The sequence below is a fragment of the Somniosus microcephalus genome, chromosome 33, assembly GCF_052327205.1.
Source record: "Somniosus microcephalus isolate GS21.2 chromosome 33, FLI_Smic_1.0, whole genome shotgun sequence".
NCBI classification, from domain to species: domain Eukaryota; kingdom Metazoa; phylum Chordata; class Chondrichthyes; order Squaliformes; family Somniosidae; genus Somniosus; species Somniosus microcephalus.
This window is the reverse complement of record NC_141019.1, coordinates 25371874-25389865: the sequence shown is the minus strand read 5'-3', so window position 1 is coordinate 25389865 and position 17992 is coordinate 25371874. Positions and strand designations below refer to the sequence as shown.

The 17992-nt window shown below is 47.1% G+C and overlaps 1 protein-coding gene across 1 annotated transcript; it reads left to right on the top strand.

Annotated features, from left to right (window-relative positions):
* The first annotated feature begins 6201 nt into the window (after positions 1-6201).
* On the top strand, positions 6202-11653 carry LOC147097018 (keratin, type II cytoskeletal 8-like). Its single transcript, XM_085972750.1, has 9 exons — positions 6202-6717; positions 6867-7075; positions 8341-8401; positions 8492-8587; positions 8705-8869; positions 8979-9104; positions 9465-9685; positions 10382-10431; positions 10785-11653. Exons 1-9 carry the CDS (start codon positions 6271-6273, stop codon positions 10979-10981), a joined length of 1572 nt encoding a protein of 523 aa, XP_085828876.1. The 5' UTR covers positions 6202-6270; the 3' UTR covers positions 10982-11653.
* The last annotated feature ends 6339 nt before the right edge of the window (positions 11654-17992 follow it).

The following is a 17992-nucleotide window of genomic DNA, read 5'->3' as shown; positions in this document are numbered from 1 at the left end:
TCTGGACTGCTTTTTGCTTAAGCACAATATTAAGTTACTGAAACAAACAAGCTTCATACGTTCATGTGAAATTTAAGAACTTTGAAATATTTTTACATTAAGGTTGGAGCAATGTTATGAAATATAGAAAGATTACTTTGTGCATTCCATATAAAAACACAACAGACCATCACTGAAGTCAGTCAGTGCAAAGATATAGATACAGCAAAGTTTAGCAGCAATTTAACTCCGCCTCCTTCTCCTCCGCCAATGATATTACTTTTTCCATCCTCTGAGATTACCAGCACTGCACACATGATTATTTTGAATCTCCAGAACATGCTCCTTTCCCAATGGTCACAATGCAGCTGGTGCACCAACAAGGCAGCCAACCTCATATCTATGGGATAGTGAGAGATGCATTGGGTTAAAACACTGACCCTGGGGTCTGTGTTCACATCCAGTCCAGACTGATCGAGGAAAGTATCCTTCATCTATTGGCTGTAAGCGTCCTACATGAAATGAGTTTGTGCAGTCTCTAAGCTGTTCCAAGAAAGTTTAGGCCTACAGTACAAACGGTCCCTAATTTACAGTAAGCAGCGACACTCAGAGAGGCCACGGGATAGCTTGTCAGGGGAATGGAGAAATAGCATACTGATGCAGTAATGCCATCGGGACTGAGGCATATTCTTGGGGCAGAGAAGAGTAGCTCTACTCCGCGTTTCCAAAACTGACCTGGGCGTGTCTGATGTTGACTGGGTAACCAAAATGGAAAGTGTCCCATTCCCCAGCACTACATCTGTTTAGATTAAGTTACAGTAAAACTTGGGAAACCATAAGGATGGCTCCTGTGAAAATGGAAATGTCCCGCTGGTGTAATAAAGAACAATATCACAATTATTTACAATGTTGAAGTTGTAATTCAGGCACATTTGGGGAGCAAATCAGAAGGTTTTTTAATTGCCACATAGTACACGACCTGGGAGCACTTGATGATGACACTGGGTGTTAACAGTGAAAAATATTCTATTGCCCAGTGGTGACACCCCTTATAATGATGATCACAAGATTCATCCCCAGGAATTGTTATTAAAAACCCATAGTGGTACACCTGGTGTACAGGCTTAACTGCTTGTTCAGATTTATTTACCAATAGAATAATATATGAAAGCTAAAAGATGTAGAGTGCAAGACACTAATAACATCACCAGCAACAACCTGCATTTATATGACACCTTTAACATAGAACATTTTCCAAGGTGTGCTACAGAGAGGACAGAGAAAAGAAATAAAATGGATAAAGGTATAGGTAGAGAGCCGTGGTCGGAGAGTTTGAGGAAATGACCAAAGGCTTGTTTGAAAAGATCGGTTATGAGAGAGAGAAGTGATGAGTCAAAGGGAACTGGAAGGAGAAGGACAGTTCCAAAGACTAGGTCTAAGATGGCTGAAGACTAAGGTGAAGGGAGCACAGGATATACAAAAGGCCAGAGTTGGAGGAAGAAAGGGAGCAGCAGGGGATATAAGGCTGGAGAAGGTAGCAGAGACAAGGAGCAGTGAGTCTGTAGAGGGATTTAAAGACTTGGGGAAAAAAATTGAAATTCATCCATTGGGAGACAGGGAGTCAATGTACATCAGTGAGAATAGGGCTGATGGGTGAATGGGACTTAGATTAGGGAAAGTTGGAATTTATGATAGATGGGTAGCTATTAAGAAGGACACTGGAGTTATCGGTCTCGATTTTAAACCGCCTAACCCCGGCGGGCAGGAAAGGGTCGGGCGAGGGGTTAAAATCCCAGAAATGGTGATCCTGTCCCCCACCCATCATGTTTCCGGCCTCTGCGATATTAACAGCTGTGAATCGGAACATAGGAACAGGAGGAGGCCATTCAGCCCCTCGAGCCTTAGCCTCCATTCAGTTAGATCATGGCTGATCTGTATCTTAACTCCATTGACCCGCCTTGGTTCCGGAACCCTTTATACCCTTGCCTAACAAAAATCTAGCAAACTCAGTTTTGAAATTTTCAATTGACCCCCCCAGCGTCAACAGCTATTTGGGGGAAGAGAGTTCCAGGTTTCCACTACCCTTTGTGTGGCAAAGTGCTTCTTGACATCACCCCGGAACAGCCGAGCTCTCATTTTAAGGTTCTGCCCCCTTGTGCTGGATTCCCCCACCAGAGGAAATAATTTCTCTCCATCTATCCTATTAACTACTTTAATCATCTTAAACACCTCAATTAGATCATCCCTTAATCTTCTATCCTCAAGGAAACACAAGCCTAGTTTATGCAACCTGTCCTCATAACTTAACCCTTTAATTCCAGTATCATTCTGGAGAATCTGCACCTCCTCCAAGGCCAATATATCCTTCCTGAGGTACGGTGCCCAGAACTGAATGCAATACTCTAAATACTTTATATAACTGTAACATAACTTGCACCCCTTTGCATTCCAGCCCTCTTCAGATAAAGGCCAACAGTCTTTTCAATTATTTTTGTACCGGTCCACCAGCTTTTAGTGATCGACGAGAGGCGGGGTGGCTCATGAATATACATGGTGTGGAGATGCCGGAGTTGGACTGGGGTGGACAAATGTAAGAAGTCACACAACACCAGGTTATAGTCCAACAGCTTTATTTGAAATCACAAGCTTTCGGAGCGCTGCTCCTTCGTCAGGTCCACTTCACCTGACGAAGGAGCAGCGCTCCGAAAGCTTGTGATTTCAAATAAAGCTGTTGGACTATAACGTGGTGTTGTGTGACTTCTTACATGAATATACATATATCGTAGTCCTATGATACAATTAGGACCCCGATAGGATTGCGTGCGAACTGATCCGTGTGCTGAAAGTAAAGGGGACCCGATCTGAATAAAGGTGCATCACCCACACGTGCTCTTTCAGTTTATTGTGGGCTATGATTCTGTGATCACTGTTTAAGTTGGGTTGTGCTTTCGATACACTTTGTTAACAAAAATGAGAATCTGATAATAGGTGCTGCGCTAGCTGCACTCTATTGGAGTGAAGAAGAGGCGGAGGAAGAGGAGAATCAGCAGCAAGGGCATACTATAGAAGGAGTTGCAGGTGGGCCGCAGAGAAGGCAACAACAGAGGGGGCATGCGCGCAGCAGGCCTTACCCACCTCACAGGGTGTACAGACAGAGGCTCAGCTTCCTTGACCTGTCCGAGGAGCAGTGCTTCAGGAGGCTCCGACTGTCAAGGCAGCTGGTCACGGGGCTCTGCAGCCTCATCGAGGAAGTCTCAGTCAGCCACCCACAAATGCATCAGGCAGGTGACCGATGCGCTATTTGCCAGGGCGAGTCGATATATGTCCTTCCCAACTGATGTCTGCCTGGGCTTTCAGAAAGCCTTTGATAAGGTTCCTCATACTAGGTTACTTCACAAGATAGAAATTTGCGCTTTCAGTAGGAATTTGAGACACTGGATTAGGAACTGGCTCCAATCCCAGGGCCAAAATATTGTAGCTAATGGATGTGTCTCAGCCTGGAGGCACGTTACGAGTGGTGTTCCCCGTGGATCGGTCCTAGGCCCGCTGCTCTTCACTGCCTTTATGAATGACCTGGACAGTGATGTTGGCAATATGGCCAGTAAGTTTGCAGATGACACCAAAATCTGTGCAATGGTTAAGACAGTAGAAGAATGCAATCTAAGGCAAAGACATTTAGATGCGCTCGGGGAATGGGCCACACAATGGCAAATGGCACTGAAAGAGGTCGAGAGAGAAAAGGATGTCGGTGTTCGTGTGCACAGATCACTAAATGTTCATGACCAATGTAGAGAAGCTGTAACTAAAGCGAACAGGGTATCGGGTTGTATTAATAGAACCATTCAGTACAAATCAAAGGACACCATTCAGTCATTATACAGGTCGTTGGTTAGACTGCATCTGGAGTACTGCGGCCAGTTTTGGTCCCCTCACATGGTGGGTGATAAAGTGGCCTTGGAAAAGGTTCAGAGGAGAGATACAAGAATGATTCCTAGCTTAAAGAACCGTAGTTACTCAGATAGGCTTAAGCAGCTGGGTCTATTTACATTAGAGCAGTGTAGACTTCGAGGCGACCAGATAAAGGTTTATAAAATAATGAAAGGTGCTCGATAGCGCGTCTATTGACAGATTATTCCAGTTTAACAGATTATGCAGCACCAGGTGACATGTGTTTAAACTATGCAAGAGTAGGAATAGACTGGATGTTGGGCAGTTCTTCTTTCCCTCATAATCCTCTGGAATACGCTGCGGCTGGTGTGGTGGGTGCTGACTCTGCACACCTTCAAGAGGGAGCTGGACCGGTGCTTGACCGGGGCAGAGATCGCATCATGTAGAAGGTCAGTGGCTTCATAGATAACAGTTGTTGCATGTGATCTCCTGGACAGGTTCTGATCGCATTGGAAAGGCATTTTCCAGGGCATTTCTTCCCTTATCGGCCTTGGGTTTATCTCCGTTATTTTATCTCCCCAGGAAATTACATGGCTAAATTCCTAAGACTACAAACAACCAGATTGCATGGAATAGGAATATTCCTTCCAGGAATTGTCCACGCAAATATGGATCCTCTTTTCCCTTTAAATCATTCTTATTTGAACTATTTATTCCCCCAAACTTAGCAATCTTAAAGCTACCAATGGATAAAAGGAACACACCAGGGATCCTCGCGAGCTTCCACACTGAACCAGCTGGTGGAGCCCTTGGCACATAGCTCACTCGGAATGTTATTGCTCTGGAAAGTCGATGCTTTCAACCTGCTGTCACACTCTGCTGCTATCCTGCGAAGCTGAAAGAGCGCAAAGCGAGTTTAGTCCTCAGACCCTTGTGGCGAGGAACCTCTGCTATAAACAACAACTTGCATTTATATAGCGCCTTCAACGGAGTCAAACGTCCCCCTGGGCTTCACAGGAGGATAGTCAGACCAAATTTGACATCGAGCCACATAAGGAGACTTTAGGATAGGTGACCAGGAACTTGGTCAAAGAGATAAGTGTTAAGGAAGGCAGCCAATGGTGGGGTGAAGGACGTGGGGAATGCACAAGGGGCCAGAGATGGAGGAACGCAAAGTTCTCAGAGGGTTGTAGGGCTGGAGGATGTTACAGAGATAGGGAGGGGCGAGGCCATGGAGGGATTCCAACTGGAGAATGAGCACTTTAAAAGTCGAGGTATTTCTGGACAGGAAGCCAATATGGATTAGCGAGCACAGGGGTGGTGGGTCAAGGGGACATGGGGTGAGATAGGATATGGGCAGCAGAGTTTTGGATGAGCTCAAGTTTGTGGCGGGTGGAAAATGGGAGGCCCAGCAGGAGAGCATTGGAATAGTCAAGTCAGGAGGTAACAAAAGCATGGGTGAGCCGTTTCAACAGCAGATGGGCTGAGGCAATGGCGGAGTCGGGCGACATTGGACGGGCAAGTGGGTGCTCCTTGTGATGGAGAGGATATGGGATGGGAAGCTCACAGTGAAGAAGCAGCTCCACACTCTTTCCCCTCTCTCACACCGTCTCCCCGTGTTGTTCTGCACTGTATTCTCTCAATACATTGGGCTTTCGACCTGTTCGGGGACAACTGGCATTTCTTGTGCCGCGGGTCCGCGAGCTGGAACCCTGCCCAAACAGACAGCCCCAGAAACAAGCCCAAGGGTGTGACCGAGATGCGAGCTCAGGCAATCCCGACATCAGGATTTAACCCTTTATTTACCGCACCGTGCAGCTACCAACAGCGAATAGGCGACTTCGACATCTACAAATCCTGAAGCCCATTTGTCCAAGCACAGAAAGCAAGCGAGCCATTGGCAAACGGTGCAGATACACCAAGAAAAGATGACCCCACACTTAAAGCCGGGGAATGACCCTCACTAATGGACTACCTGCTGTCTAATACTGCGAGCTGCTATCTCCATTTACAATATTGATATGCAGTTGCGGGGCTATCAAAGAGCTCCTCCACATGGCCGCTTCTCGACTCTTGCAGCCTGCCAGCCCCACACACAGCTGATGATCTGCAGGCAGGGGTCTGCTTCCAAGATCCACACCTTGTTGCTGACGCCAAGTTGGCCTGTGGCAGTAAAAGCAACAAGCAGGTGTTGCTGTTCGGCAAAGGGACAGGTTGGAACCCGTGACAGAGGCCGGCGGGTGACTCCTCCTCTATATCGGCTGCTCCATTCCCATCCCTGTTACCTGACACCCTGACCAAGCCCAGATCCACACAGCCCATAAAAGCAGCTAAAGCCGCCCTCACCTCCACCAGCCCTTCAGTTTCGGACTCTCCGGTCTCTCAAACAGCCTCAACACGAGCATGCAGCGCAGCTACAGTTCCAAGACCATCTCCACCTCCAGCGGAGGAAGGTCATTCGGCGCGGGATTAGGAACCGCGAGCGGCTCCTTCTCCAGCTCCAGCGGAGGAAGATTTGGCGGGGGAATGAGATCCTTTAGCAGTGCCGGAGGGAGGCGCGCCATGAGTGTGATGACAGGTCAGAGTCGGAAAATCGCAATGCCTGGCCAGAGCTACCTGGGATCAGCTTTCAGTGGCGGTGGCGGTGGCGGTGGCAGTTACGGTTACGGTTACGGTGGCGGTTTCCGTTCCACTGGCGGTTACGGTTTCAGTGGCGGTCAAGCGATGATCACTCAGCTTGACCTGGAAGCCCCTCTCCCCAAAAATGACACCAGCCAGCAACAGGTCCGGGCGAATGAGAGGCAGCAGCTCGTGGGGCTCAACAACAACTTTGCCAATTTCATTGACAAGGTAATTTTAATAACTCTCCAGTCGGTCGTGTTTGTAACCCAGTGTTTTGTGTCTCTGCTCAATGACTTGGTGTGACTCTGGAAATGGCTCTTCTCACTTTTCTACCAGTTCAGTTCAAATCTAACCGTGCATTCGTTTTACACCGTCAGGTTCGTATCCTGGAAGAGAGAAATAAGCAACTGGAGGTCAAACTGGATCTTCTGAAAGAACAGGGAACTTACAAATCCAACATCGACAGCATGTTCCAGGCTTACATTGACAACCTCAAAAGGCAACTGGAAACTCTCGGGCAGGAGAAGCTGAAGTTCGAGGCTGATCTTCTGCAGATGCAAGGTCTGGTTGAGGACTTTAAGGGCAAGTAAGTGTGGTGCTGCTGAATTTCGTAATCCATTTGTACTTATCCCGTCATGTCTCAACTGAACAAAGTCCCCGGTTCACATTAAGACATAGAAACATAGAAGATAGGAGCAGGAGTAGGCCATTCGGCCCCTCGAGCCTGCTCCGCCATTCAATGTGATCATGGCTGATCATCCAAACTATCCCACCCGATCCCCGTAACCCCACGTATTTAATCCCCCTAACACTAAGGGTCAATTTATCATAGCCAATCAACCTAACCCGCACATCTTTGGACTTTGATAAATCGACCAGGACCCGGCAAAATGTCACCTGGCGAAATAATCCGCAGGGAAGTCACGTATACTGAACTGAAGGAGTGAACATAAATGGCTGTACTCGTCACAGTTACATTAGACTGGGCTCAGTCAGCTGTCCTCCGCTGGATACAGCTGTGGTGCCACAGTTGGCCTCAGTACCACGGGTTGTGCAGGTCTGGAAATTGACGATGGGAAGGAGAGGTTCCTGAGTGTAGAGGTCTGGGGTGTACCCGATGGGACGGGGAGGTTCCTGAGTGTAGAGGTCTGGGGTGTACCCGATGGGACGGGGAGGTTCCTGAGTGTGGAGGTCTGGGAATTGATGATGGGACGGGGAGGTTCCTGAGTGTGGAGATCTGGGGTGTACCCGATGGGACGGGGAGGTTCCTGAGTGTGGAGGTCGGGGGTGTACCCGATGGGACGGGGAGGTTCCTGAGTGTGGAGGTCTGGGGTTAACACGATGGGACGGGGAGGTTCCTGAGTGTGGAGGTCTGGGGTTAACACGATGGGACGGGGAGGTTTATGAGTCGGGACAGCTGCCTGTTGAATCTGAGCTGTGGGACGGGTGGAGTGTCCCAGAGCTTTGAAGGTCAGTGACATAGATGAGTTCATTTGGGTAATGGAGGGGTTGATGGGTTTGGTAAACTGGGGGTTCTGGTCTGGGTGATCCAATCTGTTGAAGCGCCAGCTGGACAGATGGTTCTAAGAACAGAGTTCTTTTACACTTCGGGGACGTTGTGTATCTTGGGGATGGAAGCAAATGAAGAATAGTGCATACGTGGACGGATATTTGATAAAGAAGGAGTGAGTGGAAATCACGGCCCAGCGACGGAGAGCATGCATTCACTGAGCGCAAGAGGTTGAGATCAATAACTTAGGGCTGGACAACCCAGAATTGGTTCACCATGGAAACGGGGCAGAAGGGGTTATTTCCTCGGGATTACCAGTAAAATAATCTGTTTCATTCCAGATACGAAGATGAAATTAACAGGCGCACAGAAATGGAAAACGAGTTTGTCCTGGTCAAGAAGGTGAGCAGTACTTTTGGTCTGTCTGCAGGGCCATAGCAAAGGGATCTCTTGGCAGAGTTTTTCAAAGTAGTGTGTCCCTCTCCTCTTTAGGATGTCGATGACTCCTACATGAACAAGGTAGAACTGGAAGCGAAACTGGAAAGCCTCACCGATGAAATCGACTTCCTCAGATCAATATTCCAAGAGGTAAAAATGTGACACAGTCCAAGAGTTGTCCTCTTGCTGTTTAATTCAATCAAGTCTAACCCAATTCAGCTCCAATGCTTCCAATCTCCTTTCAATTTTTTTCCCGCCGATCTTTAGGAAATCCGTGAGCTGCAGGCACAGATTCAGAACACTTCTGTCTGCGTGCAATTGGATTGCAGACCCGATCTGGACATAGATAGCATCGTTGCTCAGGCCAGAACTCAGTACCAAGCACTCGCAGACAGATGCCGCGAAGAAGCGAATGCATGGAAAGCGACCAAGGTTAGCTCTTTGAGATCCCGATCCCCATGTACCACACGTATTGATAGGTCTGCAGCCGGTGCTGAAGTGTGAAATCTTTTACTAACCAGTTGCCAATGTTTCATTGCAGATACAGGAACTGTCCTCTTCATCTGGACAATATGACAATGACCTCCGTCTGGTGAAATCAGAAATTACTCAGCTGACCAGTGATATCCGTAACCTGACTAACAATATCGATCGTCTTAAACAGGAGGTAGGCAAAGAACTGAAACAAAACAGGATATTGGTACCAATTGAATAACTGTTGTAAATGGCCTGTCTGCCTCTCTGGGTCTCTCTCTCTCTCTTCTCTCTCCCCCATCCAAAAAAATTGGGCAAGAAACGGTTGAAGGGTCAGCTCAACCTGGTCTAGTTCTGCCACTCTTGGTCGCTCAATAATGATTACATTTCGACCTTTCTAAGGAAACATTGTGATGTGAATCCAATCCCAATCAGCCTACAATACTCACCGCACTGCTCTTCCCAATTCATTGACCCGATGACTCGTTTTGAGCGCTGCTCTGACAGGCGAAATGCCGATGAAACTGACCATATTAATATTTGTGCTATTTAGCGTCTCAAACTGGAGGCTGAAATCGGAGAAGCCGAGGAACGCGGTGAGATGTCTCTCAAAGACGCTAAGCTTAGGATTCAAGATCTGGAAGCTGCCATCGTCAAAGCAAGACAAGAGTTGGCCACCCAAGTCCGCCAATACCAGGACCTGATGACTGTCAAGCTGGCTCTGGATCTGGAAATTGCCACCTACAAGAAGCTACTGGAGGGAGAGGAGCATAGGTAGGACATGGGGCAGTTACAAATTCCAGCCACACACTGAGCATAGTCCACGGCCTCCTATACTGGCAGATTACAACCTGTACTTGCATTTTATTGGTATCTTCATTACTGTAGCTTTGAGCCCTGATAATGGAATGAAGTCCAGGCACTCGGAGTGGCAGGGCACTCTACAATCACTTACTTTGGTTTAAAGGCTGGTTTGTATCTAACCAGACACAAACATCACACTCACTCCCAGAATGAACACCTAGATGGTGATTCGTTCCTCTTTTTATATAGAGATAGACCAGTAAAGCTCTCCTGATGGCTCAGTGGGTGAAGGCATTGTGGAACTGAAGCACACTGAGCAGAAGTTCCACCAGGGCAGTGGTTGGGGTGTACGGTTGGGCTCTGTGCCCTGAGCAAGGGAGGGTAAAAGCAGCCGAGGATCCTGTTCCTGATTGCTACACAGTGAGTCCTGCTGTGTATCTACCTTCCCCATGGTCAAATGGCCTGTTGGCATTTGCTCTCTGTGCTCACACATGAAGAATGGGCACCAAGGGCGAGGGGCTGGAGGGTGACTGTGCCCATGGAGCTTCACCCCAGCAGAAGTCAGTGTCCCTGGGAGAGGGAGAAAATTGGTAAACTAGAGGAAAATATGATTGTGAATATACCGCAAATACCTGTTGTAATGTGATGTGTTTCCTTTATCAACAGGATGGAAACTGGGGTAAAAACCCTCAACATCCAGCAAGTACAGGGGCAGGGTAAGAAAACTTATAATTCCTACTTTGAGCTAATAATTCCTGGAGGAAATGCTAGAACCGGACACAAAAATGGGAAATTCTGGATTCCAGTGGCTGATGGAACTGCTATGTATTTCCAGCATTTCTGTTCTCATTGTCATCAATCATAATTGTTATCAATGTCACTGTGTTTAATGATGAGATCAACAGTTGTTTTATGTTAGGACACGAAACAATTACTTCTAATACTTGTCCTTTTGATAAGCCCTGTGTAGATGAAGTGAGATTTTCAAAAGTACGATGTAAAGAAAATCATTTTTCATAAAAGAATTATTTTCGGTCCCAGATTTGAAGAGGATTTTTTTCTTTTGCAGGTCAATTTCAACAGTTTAGTTCCAAGAGTGGTGCAATTTCTGGATATCTACCTGGGTCTGGTTATAATATGGAAACCTCTAAGATCGGTTCAGGAACCTTGTCCAGCAGCTCCACAACCTCGAAAACCCTGCTTGTGAGGGAAACTGAGCAGATAAATGGAGTTACAGTATCTTCATTAGAAAGACGGTTGAACTAATGTGAACAGAATGCTGACAATTATTTGGCTCATACCTCTACACTGATCTATTGCCATCTATGTTCATCTGTCATCTTAGTCTGAGAGTTCAATTCTGATAATTCTAGCTTTGCATATTTGGGGAAACTTCTTAAAATACTGACACTGGTGAATCATCTAATCCACTGTCCTTTTAGTCTTGAGGGCTTTGTTGAGGAAAGACTTGTCCCAGTCTATTCATATTCATAAAAATTACTGATCAGTCTGCCCGATACATACAGCACAGCCTGCACATCAATTAAATCACATTGTAGCTGTGCCGTGTGACACCAGTAGCAATGCACCAGATTCATTGGTGGTGAGTTTATCAGTCGCCTGATAGGATAGGTTTCACATCACCGGAAATCTGGTACGCAGACACATTTTGGGATTAACGAGTGTAAATGACTAACTCCTTGATGTATTGTGACTTTGGTCTGGAAAGGTCGACATCTGGCCCCTCAAAGGTCTATAGTTTGGGGTTATGGGAAATCTATTAATGATACTCACACTTTAATTGTTGGTTCCTTGAAAATAAGAAATTAAACCAAAGTTTTCTGTATGGAACTGTTTCATGATACTGTATGCCCTTGTACCAGAGAATTGTCTTTCATCACATTCTATGAAATATTGAATAAACATCTTTTCAGCAATTCCAAATTGTTATTTTCTTTGTTCTGCATATCTATCTCTGTCTGTTTGCTTCTCCAGCTTTGTTTTTTTTAATCATGCTTTGGGAATCACATTTTCGTACTTAGTAATTCTTGTGTCACACTTGTCCCAAATTTCATATTCATAAAAGAACACAGCTGAACAGGCAAGGCATATACCAAGCAAAACCATATCAAAGCTACCAAGAATGTACACAATCAATGAGTCAGATTACCACGCTCAGTAAAGAATATGGTTTTAGATATTTTTGGGCTACCATTTTAGATTGGCAGTCACCTTTGGCGAGTGCCATAAAAATAAGATTTCTAATCTAAGAAAAACATAAAATAAACTTATGTACATACGTTTTTGTTTCAATGTTTTCATGAATGTTCTTCATAGGCCTGTCCCTTTGTTAGAAACCGGAGAATAAAGGTTGTGAGACTTCCCCCAGGTCGCTTGCGTGAACAAGATCAAAGCCATATTGCAGACACCCAGGTGCACCAGTATCACTGCCAGATTACAACTCCGAGAAAACTACCTGTCTTTCTCTCCTCCAGACAAGACAAAGAGAGCGGGACTTAAACAGGAAGTCGTGGCTTAAAGATCCTGGTGCTTCACTGTGTTTAAAGAAATCCCAGCAGAACATCTCTAGCTATCTATTAAATTGTTTTACACATACGCACATTTCCTGCTGAATAACATTTTGTCTTGTAACATCACACTTCATTGATTAGCTCAAAGCAAAACAACGGCAAATCAGAACTGAGAAGGTACAAAGCATAGAAATCAAAAGTAAGGAAAGAGGCTCCAAAATTACTACAAGAAGCAAATAAACCGAGATCGAATTCTCACAAAAAATATGATAATCTGCTCAATTTTTAGATAGCATTAAAAAAAACAATGATTCTTTATGGCTTTCTTTTTCTCAGTGGAAAAGTTCAAGAGGATTTCAGTTTGCTTTTCCAAATGATTTCAACCTAGCTGGTAGATCAATTTGAATTATTGGGTTCCTCCCGATTGGCTGCTACCTACGTCAATCACATTCACCATCATACTTGGCTCCAGCCACAGGCAACAGCAGCTACCGTGCCATCCATAAACCATTCTGTGCCATGGCCTGTTGGAGCCCCAACCTGCTGTGCCAGTGTGCAACTTATTTGAAATTGGTTTTAAATAAATTCTGCATGTGGCACAAAACCAGACAGGTCCAGGAAGATCCAAAGTGGCAAGTTGGTAATGGTTGATGGGTGTTTTTGTGACTGGAAGGCTGTTTCCAGTGGGGTTCCGCAGGGCTCAGTACTAGGTCCCTTGCTTTTTGTGGTATATATCAATGATTTAGACTTGAATGTAGTGGGTATGATTAAGAAGTTTGCAGATGATACTAAAATCGGCTGTGTGGTTGATAATGAAGAAAGCTGTAGACTGCAGGAAGATATCAACGAACTGGTCAGGTGGACAGAACAGTGGCAAATAGAATTCAATCTGGAGAAGTGTGAGGTAATTGCATTTGGGGAGGGCTAACAAGGAAACGGAATACACATTAAATGAAAGGACATTGAGTAGTGTAGAGGAACAAAGGGACCTTGGAGTGCATGTCCACAGATCCCCGAAGGTAGCAGGCCAAGCAGATAAGGTGGTTAAGAAGGCATACGGGATACTTGCCTTTATTAGCCGAGGCATAGAATACAAGAGCAGGGAGGTTATGCTTGAACTGTATAAAACACGAGTTAGGCCACAGCTAGAATACTGCGTGTAGTTCTGGTCACCACATTACAGGAAGAATGTGATTGCACTAGAGGGGGTGCGGAGGAGATTTACGAGGATGTTGCCAGGACTGGAGAATTTTAGCTATGAGGAAAGACTGGATAGGCTGCGGTTGTTTTCTTTGGAACAGTGGAGGCTGAGGGGAGACCTAATTGAGGTGTATAAAATTATGAGGGGCCTAGATAGAGTGAATAGAAAGGACCTATTTCCCTTAGCAGAGGGGTCAACAAGAAGGGGGCACAGATTAAAGTAATTGGTTGGAGGTTTAGAGGAGATTTGAGGGGAAATTTCTTCACCCAGAAGGTGGTGGGAGTCTGGAACTCACTGCCTGAAAGGGTGGTAGAGGCAGAAACCCTCATCACATTTACAAAGTGCTTGGATGTGCACTTGAAGTGTCGTAACCTACAGGACTACGGACCAAGAGCTGGAAAGTGGGATAATGCTGGATAGCTTTGTCGGCCGGCACGGACACGATGGGCCGAAATGCCCTCCTTCTGTGCTGTAAATTTCTATGATCCCAGGTTTGATCCCTTGCCTGTGCTGAGCTCATTGACTTCAGCCAGGGCAGACACAGAGACTGCAGTGTCCCTGAAATATGAAAGGGGTATTTCCGGCTCTGGTCATGATCCAGTGACCCCGCTGCTTACGATGCGGTCTCCTCTACATTGGGGAGCCAAACGCAGATTGGATGACCGCTTTGCGGAACACCTCCGTTCAGTCTGTAAGGGTGACCCCGAGCTTCTGGTCGCTTGTCACTTTAATTCTCCGCTCCACTCCCACTCTGACCTCTCTTTTTGAAGTGTAGTCACTTGAAGTGCAGCAAGCTCCCACAAACAGCAATGTGATAATAACCAGATAATCTATTTTAGTGGTATTGGGTGAGCGATAAATGTTGGCCAGGACACCGGGGAGAACATCCCTGCTTTTCTGCAAATAGTCGCATCGTGATAGGGACCGGAGAGGGTTGTCAAGGCCTCGATTTAATGTCTCATCCAAAAGATGGCACCTCTGACAGTGCAGCACTCCCTCAGTTTATAAGCTTAAGTCTCTGAACCCACAACCTTCTGACTCAGAGGTGAGAGTGCATCCATTGAGCTTAGGCTGACACCTAACCTCCCTTGCATAGGTGTTTGCAATTTGTAACTATGTAAATAAATCTGAATATGGCACCTGCTCATGAATCAGCTTTTCTCTCAGAACCTGAAAGCTGCTTGTGGTGTCAAACCCATTTCTGTCATTATTTAAATGTCAGCACAGGTACAAAGTCAGTTGGTAAACTCAGATCTCTTTGTGATTCCGTGAGTTCTACAAATCTGTCAGTAAATATTTGCTTGACAATAAAGAAGATGGAGATAAATATATTCACTCTGAAATCCTGGAAGAACCAGTTTATTAATGAAAGCAGTCACATGAGACCTATCAAGTTTCATTTATTTCCAGTGACAGTCACTGTTTTTTATTTTACTGGGAGAGCAAAGTAACTCCTGTGTGTCGAACTGCAAAGGGAAATAACTCAAGCTCTGGTCACCAGATCATAAGATAGATATTTTTTGAATGTTTTGAATGCGATTCTTGCATTTATGATGTGCCCACACTAGTCTTTAGAATCTAGACTAATTAGATGGAGAGAAGATGTTTCCACTTGTTGTGGGGGGGGGGGGGGGGGGGAAGTCCAAAACTAGGGGTCATAAATAGAACACAATAGCAAAATACTGCGGATGCTGGAAATCTGAAATAACAAGATAGCCACTAATAAATCCAATAAGAAAATCAGGAGAAACTCTTTACCCAGAGAATGGTTAGAATGTGGAACTCGCTACCATAGGGAGTATTTGAGGCCAATAGCATAGATGCATTTAAGGGGAAACTAGATAAGCACACGAGGGAGAAAGGAATAGAAGGATATGCTGATAGGGTGAGATGAAGTAGGGTGGGAGGAGGCTTGTTGGGCCAAATGGCCTGTTTCTGTGCTGTAAATTCTAAGTAATGTAATTCGATGTAATATCTATCAATTCATCAGAAAATAGCTATTGTTCCCCTATATTATAGCATTTAACTTTTTTAAATTATTCGTTCCTGGGATGTGGGCGTCGCTGGCAAGGCCAGCATTTATTGCCCATCCCTAGTTGCCCTCGAGAAGGTGGTGGTGAGCCGCCTTCTTGAACCGCTGCAGTCTGTGTGGTGAAGGTTCTCCCACAGCGCTGTGAGGGAGGGAGTTCCAGGATTTTGACCCAGCGACGATGAAGGATCGGCGATATATTTCCAAGTCAGGATGGTGTGTGACTTGGAGGGGAACTTGCAGGTGGTGGTGTTCCCATGCGCCTGCTGCCCTTGTCCTTCTAGGTGGAAGAGGTCGCGGGTTTGGGAGGTGCTGTCGAAGAAGCCTTGGCGAGTTTCGGCAGTGCATCTTGTAGATGGTACACACTGCAGCCACGGTACGCCGGCGGTGGAGGGAGTGAATGTTTAAGGTGGTGGATGGGGTGTCAATCAAATGGGCTGCTTTGTCCTGGATGGTGTCGAGCTTCTTGAGTGTTGTTGGAGCTGCACTCATCCAGGCAAGTGGAGAGTGTTCCATCACACTCCTGACTTGTGCCTTGTAGATGGTGGGAAGGCTTTGGGGAGTCAGGAGGTGAGACACTCACAGCAGAACACCTAGGGGTAAAAATAGGGTAGCGCCTACCTTCGCTGGGACGCTAATTTTAGCGCCCCCGCGGCCGAATTTCCCAGGGAGCGCCCCGAGAGGGAGGAGGGGCTGGAAGCACCCCGCGTCCCTCTTGGGGCGCTGCGAGCCAATATCGCGGGACGCCGCGGTACTGCAGGCCTTCTTCCCCTTATTAAAGGGGAGGGGCCTGGCGCAGTGCATCCCGGTGCCCAGCTGGGGCAAAGGGATCGGGAGTGCTGGGCTCACGGAGAGCAGCCGGCACCCCGCGCGGGGACTTCACGGGGGCCGGGGGCAGCAACGGGGGCAGGCGCTGTCCGCCCGCCGCCTCCCCTTTAACTTGCGTTGCCCCGGCCGCAGGTAGGCCCCCTGACCCCGGCGGACATAGCATCCGGCGGTAAGTTGGGGGGCGCCACCATATATTTCAGCCGGGGCGCGAGCGGGGCGCTGCGCACGGCGATGACGTAATCGCTGGACCACGCTAACGATTAGCGCCGCTGCTAACCTCCTACTGAATTTCACGGGAGGCGTTAGCGGCGCCGCGCCCAGGCGCTAGTTGATTTGCGCCCCGTTAGGGTGCTAACGGGAGGTGCAAATCAACCGAATTTAGCCCCCCAAGCCTCTGACCTGCTCTTGTTGCCACAGTATTTACGTGGCTGGTCCAGTTAAGTTTCTGGTCAATGGTGACACCCAGGATGTTGATGGTGGGGGATTCGACGATGATAATACCGTTGAATGTCAAGGGGAGGTGGTTAGACTCTCGCTTGTTGGAGATAGTCATTGCCTGGCACTTCTGTGGTGCGAATGTTACCTGCCACTTATCAGCCCAAGCCTGAACGTCGTCTTGTTGCATGCGGGCATGGACTGCTTCATTATCTGAGGAGTTGTGAATGGCGCTGAACACTGTGCAGTCATCAGCGAACATCCCCATGTCTGACCTTATGTTGGAGGGAAGGTCATTGATGAAGCAGCTGAAGATGGTTGGGTCTAGGACACTGCCCTGAGGAACTCCTGCAGCGATGTCCTGGGGCTGTGATGATTGACCTTCAATCACCACAACCATCTTCCTTTGTGCTAGGTATGACTCCAGCCAGTAGAGCTTTTTCCCCCCGATTCCCATTGACTTCAGTTTTACTAGGGCTCCTTGATGCCACACTCGGTCAAATGCTGCCTTGATGTCAAGGGCAATCACTCTCCCCTCACCTTTGGAATTCAGCTCTTTTGTCCATGTTTGGACCAAGGCTGTAATGAGGTCGGGAGCCGAGTGGTCTTGGCGGAACCCAAACTGGGCATCCGTGAGCAGGGTATTGGTGAGTAAGTGCCGCTTGATAGCACTGTCGATGACACCTTCCATCACTTTGCTGATGTTTGGGAGTAGACTGATGGGGCGGTAATTGGCCGGGTTGGATTTGTCCTGCTTTTTGTGGACAGGACATACCTGGGCAGTTTTCCACATTGTTGGATAGATGTCAGTGTTGTAGCTGTACTGGAACAGCTTGGCTAGAGGCGCAGCTAGTTCTGGAGCACAAGTCTTCAGCACGATAGCCGGGACGTTGTCGAGGCCCATAGCCTTTGCTGTATCCAGTGCGCTCAGCCGTTTCTTGATATCACCTGGAGTGAATCAAATTGGCTGAAGACTGGCTTTTGTGATGGTGGGGACCTCAGGAGGAGGCCGATATGGATCATCCACTCGGCACTTCTGGCTGAAGATGGTTACAAACGCTTCAGCTTTGTCTTTTGCACTCACGTGCTGGGCTCCACCATCATTGAGGATGGAGATATTCATGGAGCCTCCTCCTCCCATTAGTTGTTTAATGGTCCACCACCATTCACGACTGGATGTGGCAGGACTGCAGAGCTTTGATCTGATCCGTTGATTGTGGGATCGCTTAGCCCTGTCTATAGCATGCTGCTTC

Excerpts from the sequence above, each read along its gene's own strand:
- LOC147097018 (XM_085972750.1), top strand. The coding sequence starts at position 6,271 with ATGCAGCGCAGCTACAGTTCCAAGACCATCTCCACCTCCAGCGGAGGA. Across the intron at positions 6,718-6,866 it reads TTGCCAATTTCATTGACAAG|GTTCGTATCCTGGAAGAGAG; the intron begins GTAATTTTAATA and ends TTACACCGTCAG. Across the intron at positions 8,402-8,491 it reads AGTTTGTCCTGGTCAAGAAG|GATGTCGATGACTCCTACAT; the intron begins GTGAGCAGTACT and ends TCTCCTCTTTAG.